The following is an 11,016-nucleotide window of genomic DNA, read 5'->3' as shown; positions in this document are numbered from 1 at the left end:
TATGTATATATAAATATTTTTATAAAAGTTTATATATATATTAAAGTTTTGTTATTTCTCCACTTGCAGTAAGTTAGACTTTACCCCATCCTGCAGTTGCATATCCGAAAACATTTTGGATTAATATTTTTAATCAGTGACCTTTAAATGTAGGTACTAAAAACTCAGTCAACTGAATGAAGCACATTTTTTCTTTTTGTCATTGGTCGTAGCATCGAAATACTCATTCTAGTTTAGTACTGCTGTATAATTTCTGTAATTCTGATATCCTTATAATATTCTTCCCTTAATAGCCGCAGTTTAGCAGAAGCTTGTTCAGAAGGAGACGTGAATGCTGTGCGCAAATTACTCATTGAAGGACGAAGTGTAAATGAACATACCGAGGAAGGGGAGAGCCTCCTTTGTTTAGCTTGTTCTGCTGGATACTATGAGCTTGCACAGGTTTGTATTATCTAATAAAGCTGTGCTTTATTATATGGCCTACTCAGTAAGGAAGTAAAGCACTCTGGTGGCATAGTGGGTAAGGCATTTGGCTGCTAACCAGAAGATCAGCAGTTCAAACTCACTAGCTGCTCTGCCAGAGAAAGGTAAGGCAATCTGCTTCCGAAAGTTTACAACTTTTGAACCCAGTGGGGGGTGCTATGAGTTGGAATCAACTCGATGGCAGAGGGTTTGATTTTGGTTTAGGAAGGAAATAATGAAGTAAAAGACTTGGACTGTTAGGTTCATTCCAGCAAATAAATTGCTAGCTAAATATTCTGTGGTTTTTGGTCTTTTTACTACATTACAAATAAACATTTCTTCAGCATTTTCTTTTTTGATAGAATTATCATTTGCTAGTATCCTTTAAACTTATTTTTTTCCCCATAAGGTTTTGTTAGCAATGCATGCAAATGTGGAAGATAGAGGAATCAAAGGTGACATTACACCTTTAATGGCTGCTGCTAATGGAGGACATGTCAAAATTGTGAAGTTGCTGCTAGCTCATAAAGCCGATGTCAATGCACAGTCTTCAACGGGTAATGCATATTTCTTTTTTTGTTTTGCTGTGTAGTAACACCCTTTGCTAATAAATGTTTGATATGAAAATGACCATTAGTGATACTTTTGCTATTATAAGTGTTGTGCAATTTGCGTAAGTCTGTGTGAGGTTTAGAGTAAGAGGGCTAGAGTAAGAATAGGAACAGAAGACAGGCCATCATTCCCTGCCATTATTAAAATTGTGGCCCACAGAAAAGTAGTCTTACTTGAAAACATTGTATCATGGAAGGGATATATGTTTAGTTGGAACTGATTTTTTATTTCCATCTTGGGCCTGGATGGATTTGTGTGAACACTCTCAAATTACATTAAAAGGTATATTGTATTTCCTGCATGTAAGCATTTACATTTTATTTTTAGATATTTGAAATAATTATTAAGATCTAAAAGTTTTGGTTTGAGGAGTTTATAAACTATTCTTTTATCCAAAAGGTTTATTTTCTTACTGTATGGGAGATTTTTTATCAAGGAAGTTTTTGATGAGTTAACGGGTGTTTAAAGTTGTATTGAAAACAAATGCATATAGTTAAAAGGAACGGTACGGGTGTGTGTATACACACACACACACACTTTTTGATTGAAAAGATTAAATTAAAAATATAAAGTGTGAGAAACAATTCTCTGATTAATAACATATATTTATACATGTATATACACATACATATGCCTCTCTCTATATATATTTTTATAAACAGTATTCTCAATTTCAGTTTTCTTCATGATGCTAAATGAGAGACTTGATTTAAATTAGAGGCTACATTTTTATGTTAATGTCTTCTTTTCTTTCCTCAAAAAACAGGCAATACAGCACTTACATATGCTTGTGCTGGAGGCTATGTAGATGTTGTAAAGGTGCTCTTGGAATCCGGTGCTAGTATTGAGGACCATAATGAAAATGGTCATACTCCTCTTATGGAAGCTGGAAGTGCTGGACATGTGGAAGTAGCCAGATTGCTGCTAGAAAATGGGGCTGGCATTAATACGCATTCCAATGAATTCAAAGAGAGTGCACTTACCTTAGCATGTTACAAAGGTACAGTATAAAATCCTTTCTTAAAGTTTTTAAACACATGTAATTACAGTTATTTTCTATAATCTTAGATAAAAAGTGAATTGAATTATGAATGATGGTATATAGTATGTAATTGAATATTAAATGAGCGTGTTTAAAAATTAAACATTGAATATTTATGTTTTTAAAATATGGACTCCATGTCTTAAATACTGTCAGTAGAAAATGACTTAATGATTGAATTATCAGAGACTTGGAGTTACTTACTTTTGATATGTGCTGTTCTTTTTAATAGGTCTTGCATGTCAGATTATCTGCCACCTTTATGCAAAAGAATTCCATTGCATATTTGTAAATTTGGAAGTATTCAACAGGCAGGTTTAAAAGTAATGATAATAGCCAGCTATTTCTTATGATACCAAAAACAAAACAGAAATGGAAGGGATAGGAGGAGATACAAGAAGAGAAATTTTTAAATATTTTAAATCACATGAACTAACTAGAAAATATTGGTAATATGAAAAAATAGCCTCCCTTGGGAGGACAATACAGTTGCCTGGAAAGCTGTACTTAGTCTTTGAAAAGCTAATGTGTTGCATTCTAAAAAGAACAGAGCTGAATATTTTTTACTCCACTTCTGTGGCAGATAATTGCCTATAAAGTAAAGAACTATTATTTTACAAAAGCAACTTTTACAATATTTTATGGCTGCATATTAATTAATCAGTGTTTCATCTGCAGCTGTGTCATATTTGCATCATAAAATAATGGATAAATCATGACCCTGAGGCATCATGAAAAAGCTAAGGGAGAAATTTCTGGGGTCCTGAGATTGAGAGATAATGCCTCCTTATGGAGTAAGGCAGAGTACAAAATTAAAGGAGTCAGTACTCTCTAGGGCTGACCCATCATTTGCATGAAATTGAGTGAGTGCCTCCTTAAATTTTGTACTTTAATTTACTACTCTGGGTGCTTTTTTGTTTCCTGCTAGCCCAGGCCATACTATTGTTTTGTTCCATTACTTTAAAGAGTGTCCAGGATTATCTGGTGTCTTTTGGAATAATAACTTCAAAATACATGGTTCAAATAATGGTTGGATACATAAATGATTAAAAATTAAATTAAAAAATGTACTTTATCTAAATGCTTTTGATTATCTGGTATTGAATGAACAGATTTTCAGATTAATAATCTTTAGGAAGCATAGCTGAAATCCTTTACTTCCCCAACCTGGTTTGATAATGAGGCCAAGGCTGATCTTCATTGGCAAAAGAAGAATTAAGCCGTGGGCAGCCTCTGGCTGGCTGATTGGGAGGCCTTTTTCGCCTATACATTTGAACCCAAACTGGCAGTATATAACTACTGAGTCCCAGCTGGCCAGAAGAACTTTGAAATGGTGCTACGCATAATTACTCTTCCCTCTCCCCTTTGCTTCTAGCCCCACCCTGCTTTCCAAAAGGGGCAACTGAGGTTGGGTCTTGCAGGCTTTAATTAGAAGCTGGATCTAGACCTGAGCTGGTGGAGAACATCTCTACTACCTTCAGGGATCCATGGACCCTCTCCCCTTCCTCTATTTCTGGTGAGGTTTCCTAGGACATAGATGGATAGGGAGGAGATGGGGAAGGGGTAGAACTCAGGCTGAGAATAAACATTGATGCAGATCTTTGGAAGGGGAGAATGACAGGAAGAGGGAGGTGTAGGTAGTTAGCAAAAAGGAGATGTAACAAATGTAGTAAGTTTTGTTTTACTGTATTTACTGTAATGAATTTTGTTTTAACTGTTTCTCTATGACCATCTACCCTTTCTCCCATTTCCAGTGGATTAAGAATTAACTATAGCTCAGTCCAAATAAAACTTTTTAAAAAAACAAAAGAATCCTTTTTTGTTCATTTCTTGCATAGTACCTGAAGACCTTTTTAAAATACAATTTGTCTTCTGTATTTTAACCACTAATAAGGTGTCTTTTCTGAATTAGAGCATATTATTTCTTTGAATGTGTATAAATATGAGTGTGTGTGTGTATGTGTGTATGTTTATATGTAAATAAATGAATAAATATAAAGCAAATTGTGTTTTTTCAGAAATGTTTCATATATGCATTTCCCAACTCACAAACATGTTGTTCCTAAAATGTATGTAAATTAGTTATTGGAACTTAAAACACACTTCCTTATAGGAATAATTTGAATGATATCATGAAAACTGTTTTAATCCATAGCATAAGTAAAAGGATAATTACAGCATGCTTGAGTTCTTAAAAGGTTATAGAGGGGATATTCTGGGTGTTGGATTTTAAAAGCATCAGTGCTCATTTGTAGCAGGGATTTTGGTAGCAGCAGTTTATAGGGTAATTGGGTAAGGAGTGGAATAGCTAAGATCACTTGTATAATTTTGTTTTCAGTAGTTGAGGGTGGCTTGTAGCTGGCTTTCATATTATGCTTATAAATTAAATGCTAGAAGTTAAATATAACCATTTTGAGAATATCATAATTTTTTTTTTATATTTAACTCTGGAATAATAAAATATTTTTAAGTAATCTTATATGCTTTTGGTTTAGGACATCTAGAGATGGTGCGATTTCTTTTGGCAGCAGGCGCGGATCAAGAGCATAAAACAGATGAAATGCATACTGCTCTAATGGAGGCTTGCATGGTAAGATTAGTGAAAAATATACATTATATATGTATATAATATATATAAATGTATGTATGTGTGTGTGTGTATCTTAGGTAGAGAAAGAGAGACTTAACATTGTATGATGATTACCGTTTTATTGGGTACAAAGATTCTGTTTATTGTGGCCTTATTGTGGAGAACCTTAGCTATTTGAATTTTCAGTTGTTTTCAGATCGGGTTGTATAATATTAACTGCTATTCGAGTTACTTTCTGAAGCTTTACACTACCACCTTCACTTTCTTTTTCTCACATAACTTTATATTGATTTTTTAGAGCCTTTACTTGGTTATGAGTAATAATAGTGCTCTTAAACCTCTGTGTCTCATTCTATGATTTGTGACACAGGATGAATCAGTAACATTATAGACAGAGATAAGAGAAAGGACTAAGTAAATTTGAAGTTTCTTGTCCCTTCCTTTTAAAAATTGAGTATTGAAAAGGATGTTACATTTTATTTACTCTTTTTATTTATTTTTAAACATACTAGGTAGCCCTTTAAGACTTGAGTTATCTGTTGTTTTCCTTATTTCCATTTCCTTTGAACAAATTTAAGTGTGCTTCAAAGTTTCTTGGTTCCACATCTCTAAAATGAAGATAATAGCCTTTTATGAGTGGGGTTCATGTGAGGATTAAATAAGACGATCTGGCAAAAACCATTAAAATAATAATCATTGTTATTAGCAGTTACAATAATATTATTATTGTTCCATATGATGAGGTACTTAAATCATCCTATGACCCATCATTGGGAAAACAACCTATATGAAAATTAAGAAACAGAAGAATGATGTTCTTAGCCTATACATTAGAAATAAGTATTGGACATTTGAAAGATTTGTAAAAAGATTAGAGGCTTTAAACTGGACTTTAAAGGAAATTTTCAAGTTGAATTTTTATGCAGAAGAGGACATTTTGACCTGAAGGAACAGTAAAGTTACCATAGTAATAAGACATGACATTTGTGTAAAGAGGTGAACATGGAGGCAAAAATGTGTATAACAGATTTAAAAGAGAGCAAAATGCCTGGAGATAATATACAGAAGGAAGAAATAAGAGGGCAAAGAGCATGTCGGATTTGCCAATAATTAGGAACTCTTCAAGAAAGGATGACAGGTAAAAGATAGGAAGATAGTAAGAGAGAACTTCCTTCCTGTTTTTTGTATTTTCCTGGCATTTGAGTGAGTGGTGAACAATAAATATGCCATGTATGTATTATGTTCCCTTTTCACTAATCTATAATGTACCCTTCTTTTCACTCTCTCAGAACGTACTTCTTTTTTTTTCTGCTTAATTAAAATTTTTGTCACTATTAAGGGTTTTGTGTTACCTTCTGTAAACTTTACCCTTTTAGCACCTAAGTTTGTGCTATGCAGTGTTGATGATCTGTGATCTCATGTTGTTGTTGTTGTTATGTGCCGTCGAGTCGGCCCGACTCATAGCGACCCCTCCTTGGGTTTCCGAGGCAGTATCACTACGGAAGTAGGATTGCCCAACCTTCCTTCCGAGGAGTGGCTGGTGGGTTTGAACCGCCAGCCATCTGGTTAGCAGGCAAGTGTCTTACCCACTATAGTAGGCTCTTATTTCATGTTCTTACTGTTTTCTTCCCTGATGATTATTAAGCCTCTTTATTGAAGGTATCATTTTTCTACTTGTTTTATATTCTTGACTTACTAATGAAATATAGGCAGAAGTTCATAATTACTGATTGACTTTGCTAAACTAGATTCATTAATTTTTACTTGAGTAGTGGTGATTAGTAAATTTCACTACATAATAATTGAGATGTCTTCAAAATTTTAAATATTTTTTAAATTTTTATTTTTTATTTTTTAAATTGCATTATAATTAGGATGGCCATGTTGAAGTAGCTAGGTTACTTCTTGACAGTGGTGCCCAAGTGAACATGCCTGCTGATTCATTTGAGTCACCGTTGACTTTGGCTGCATGTGGTGGGCATGTGGAACTTGCAGCGTTACTTATTGAAAGAGGAGCTAGCCTGGAAGAGGTCAATGATGAAGGTTATACACCATTGATGGAGGCAGCTCGTGAAGGACATGAAGAAATGGTGGCGTTACTACTAGGCCAAGGTAACTATATCCGTCAAGGCACTGAAGCGTAAATGTGTAATACAGGAAGATTACAATTCTATAAAATTGAATTTCAGATTTTCATATTTTTAGTAAATTTCTAATGAGATGTTGTTATCCAAACTAAAGATCAAATACAGACCTTTTAGAGCCATTATGTGCTATGTGAATGAAAAAGAGAGGATGCTTAGGATGGTGTTGGGATGTGGGTTATGTAGAGAGGTTTATGAGTATTTTTCAAGCTGATATACCCAGGGAGTTCCTTAGGGGGCAGAATAACCTATTAATAAGTATTTGACATAAATTGTTTTATCTTCATTAGAAGATAATATTCAACTAGAATTTTAAAAGCATAAATTCTAGAGCCAGACTTAGTAGGTATGAATCACAACTTCACTACTAACTTCTTAATACCTCAGTTTTCTCAGCTGTAGCGTTGCTGTGAGGTGAAATTATACACACACACACACACACACACATACACACACATATAAAGCTCTTAAAATAATGAGTATCACACAGTGCCTGCTAAGTGTCAGTTACGGTGCTGATGGTGATGATGTTGTTGTGACGTTGAGCAAGTTAACGACCTTCAATTTCTTTAGCTATAAAATGGAGCTTATACTGATACCTAAATAATATATAGCGTTTTAAATATTTGTTATTAAATATTTGCTATTATTACCATCCTCAGAAGCAGCCTCTTTATCATCATTATTTTTTAATTATTAAAGTGAAAGGGTGTAGCTTGTACCTTCTGGCTGACTTGATTTTATTACAGCTGTGTATACCAACCATGGACTGTTGTTATTGCTGTTATTTGCCGTCGAGTCGGCCCCGACTCATAGCGACCCCTCCTTGGGTTTCTGAGGCAGTATCACTACGGAAGTAGGATTGCCCAACCTTCCTTCCGAGGAGTGGCCGGTGGGTTTGAACCTCCAGCCTTCTGGTTAGCAGTCAAGTGCCTTAGGCACTATGCTACCAGAGCTCCCAACTATGGACTAGTGGATGTAATTTAGAATTTTATTTTAGCCTCCAACAGTAGGAGAGACACAGTTTCTTGTTTAGTATGCTAATATAAGCAGTTCATTTTTTGAAATATTAATTTTTAGGAAACAGTTATATTTGCTTATCTCTGGGATAAGTGAATAACATTCTTTAAATAATTGGGATTTTTGTTTTAGGAGCAAATATCAATGCACAGACAGAAGAAACTCAAGAGACTGCCTTGACTCTGGCTTGCTGTGGAGGGTTTCTGGAAGTGGCAGACTTTCTAATTAAAGCAGGAGCTGATATAGAACTAGGCTGTTCTACTCCTTTAATGGAAGCTGCTCAAGAGGGTCATTTGGAGTTAGTGAAATACTTACTAGCTGCAGGTAGGATATATATATATATATTTTTTTTTTTGCATTTGGGAGAATTTTTTTTACATGATTTATTTAAGTAAATATATTTAAATCCAACTTTTTTTGCTTTTAATAAAATAATGTGATATTCTTTTGCATGTATTCTGAATAAATGACTTACTTTACTGCTGTTTAAAGTGTCTTTTAGCAGTTACCTTTTTTTTTGCTTCTAGTGTAAAAGTGCTGACAGTTTATTTTATTGAAACAGGGCTATTTTGTCTAATTTGAGGGAATATGAGTTATCTAGGAGAAATTTCTATGTCTAATTTATGTTTTAAGTTTGTTTTTATAAAGTCTGTTGTTTGTAATACTGTTACAGGAGCTAATGTTCATGCAACCACAGCAACGGGAGATACAGCACTAACATATGCCTGTGAAAATGGTCATACTGATGTGGCAGATGTCTTACTTCAGGCGGGAGCAGATCTGGTAAGCTACGTCACTTTTTAAATCTTAGTATTTAAATGTAAGAGCAGATATTGATGTAAAACTCTATGGAGATTATTGATAAAAAGTATTTCTTTACTTCTAATTTTATGTTGGCCTTTATAAGCTTCTTTATCTCATTTTGTTACCTTTTTTTTTTTTTTAAACACTATTTGGTGGTGGTTCTGACTTTCTTTGAGTTAGTAGACTATCCAATCCACTTTCCCTTATTCCTCACAAAAACAAAAAAGAAAAATTTTGTGGTAGCTATGTTAATACAAATTAATCTTCCCTTATGTATTTACAAAGCTATTTTTAGAAGCTTTTCTGATGATGTGAAAAAGAAAATGTGGCTTAGAGGCATTTCTGTGCAGCTTAGGGACTAATAATGGTGCCTACATTGTTCGTACTACTGTTATATAAGAGCATTTAAAAGATGAGTTTAACAAATAGTATTTGCGTTCAGGAAGCTTATGATTTAGCAAGAAAGATGAAATAAATACTGATGTTACTGTAAGGTAGATTATAAAGAGATGTCTTAAGGAAATGCAGGTAATAAAGAAGTTCAGAAGAGGTAAAGATTTCATCTGAATACGGTTTAAAAGGTAAAAGAGATCACATGGGTAACATTTTAAAACGGCAGATAGGATAATGTCACAGAAGAGATATTCCAGTGGAAAGATAATATGAATGTAGCGTAGCCTGAGAGGTTTGGAAGCATAGAGCTCTAATGTGTATGAGAAGAATAGCTAGTCTTCCAGTTTAATCTTTGGGGAGTGGGGGGAGAGAGAGAGAGAGAGAAGAAGGTAGGTTTTAAGTTGAATTGTAACCACTGATGTAGCAAATGGGAGCTCTGGTGGCATAGTACCTAAGGCATTTGACTGCTAACCAGAAGGCTGGCGGTTCAAACCCACTAGCTACTTCTCAGAAGGAAGATTGGGCAATCTTCTGTAGAGATACTGCCTTGGAAACCCAAGGAGGGGTTGCAGTGAGTCAAACTGACTCATGGCAGTGAGTTTGGTTTTTATTTTTAGGGGATGTAACAAATGCCTAAGCATTCAGCTGCTCTGATTATTAAAAGGTTGGCAACTCAAACCCATCCGGTGGCTTCTTGGAAGAAAGATCTGGCAATCAGATTCTGTAAAATTACAACCAAGAAAACTCCATAGGACACTTCTACTCTGCCTAATGATGCTGCTATGAGTCAAAATAGATTAAACAGCACCTAACGACAATAACAGTATATGTTTTGGGAGCTGAGGTTCTGAAATTAGTAAGCAAATGTGAGTTCTATTGTGGAAATTCATAGTTTTACGACAGAAAGTTACATGTAGACAGAAACTGTCTTCTCTAGTAATTAGTTGTATAAACGTAATAATTTTATTAACTTCTCTCGATCTAAATGAATAGAGAAGGTTAAATTATTGTCATCTCTTTTAGAGCTGCATGTGTTAATACCACTGCCATCGATTCTGACTCATAGCTACCCTAAAGGTCAGAGCAGAACTGACCAATAGGGTTTCCAAGGCTGTAATCATTATGGAAGCAGACTGCCACATCTTTCTCCGGCAGAGTAGCTGGTAGGTTCGAACCACTGACCTTTTGGTTAGCAGCCAGTGCTTTAACCACTAACAACTGTTAAAGTACTTACTATACAAGTTGTATTTTATTTATTTATGTGCATATGTCTCCCTTGTTAGATTCTGATCTTCTATGGTTTTGGAAATGCGTTTCCATTTTTTACTTCAATGGCTATGAAACATGCAGCAATGTAATCTTTAGTACTTGCATAGTAATTATTAAACAGCCTCTGGAATGGCTTAAAAGAAAAGAGTTGTTCATCAAATATGAATGTTTAAAATAAATGGAAGTATACAAATTATACAAAATGTAGTTTTTCTCAAACACTCATATTCTGAGATCTGAAAATTTCTCCAGTGTAGCCCAACAAAAACAAGAATACAAGTTTTCAATCCTTTTAAGACACAGAAAGCTCTAGTAGCATGTTATAACTGATGGTTTTAGAAATATTTAAATTGTCATGATACCATATTATTTTCCTATAAGATAAAAAAGAAGTCTATAAAGTGAGGGATGTTATGTGCTTAAAGAAATGATATGATACATTTCATACAGATATGATACATACTACTGAAAAGAAAATGGAGAAGATGAGGATGATGTTAATAATACTGAATTTTTTTCTGTAGAGTGTAATATACCATTCAAGTTCCTTTTTTATAGGGAGAAAGAAAATTTACCCAGATGGATTTAGATGAGGGTATTGCAATTGCATGAATATAACTTCAGTGCTTACACTGTTTCCAGAGAACAGGATTTTGATAAGAAATTTTTTAAAATTAGAA

General features: G+C 34.3%; 1 protein-coding gene across 1 annotated transcript in view; it reads left to right on the top strand.

The window, feature by feature from the left end:
- The window catches only part of ANKRD17 (ankyrin repeat domain 17), a 294,287-nt gene that overhangs the window by 176,651 nt on the left and 106,620 nt on the right, over nucleotides 1-11,016 (top strand). The window contains 7 exon segments of the mRNA XM_007942797.2: nucleotides 294-441; nucleotides 872-1,019; nucleotides 1,841-2,074; nucleotides 4,612-4,706; nucleotides 6,581-6,818; nucleotides 8,003-8,194; nucleotides 8,544-8,653. Of these exon segments, the coding sequence (XP_007940988.1) occupies nucleotides 294-441; nucleotides 872-1,019; nucleotides 1,841-2,074; nucleotides 4,612-4,706; nucleotides 6,581-6,818; nucleotides 8,003-8,194; nucleotides 8,544-8,653 (1,165 nt within the window).

This window comes from Orycteropus afer, unplaced genomic scaffold, assembly GCF_000298275.1.
Source record: "Orycteropus afer afer isolate SDZICR_OR568_19922 unplaced genomic scaffold, OryAfe1.0 scaffold00098, whole genome shotgun sequence".
Lineage (NCBI taxonomy): Eukaryota > Metazoa > Chordata > Mammalia > Tubulidentata > Orycteropodidae > Orycteropus > Orycteropus afer.
The sequence above is the reverse complement of the archived record's forward strand: the minus strand, read 5'-3'. Positions and strand labels throughout refer to the sequence as shown.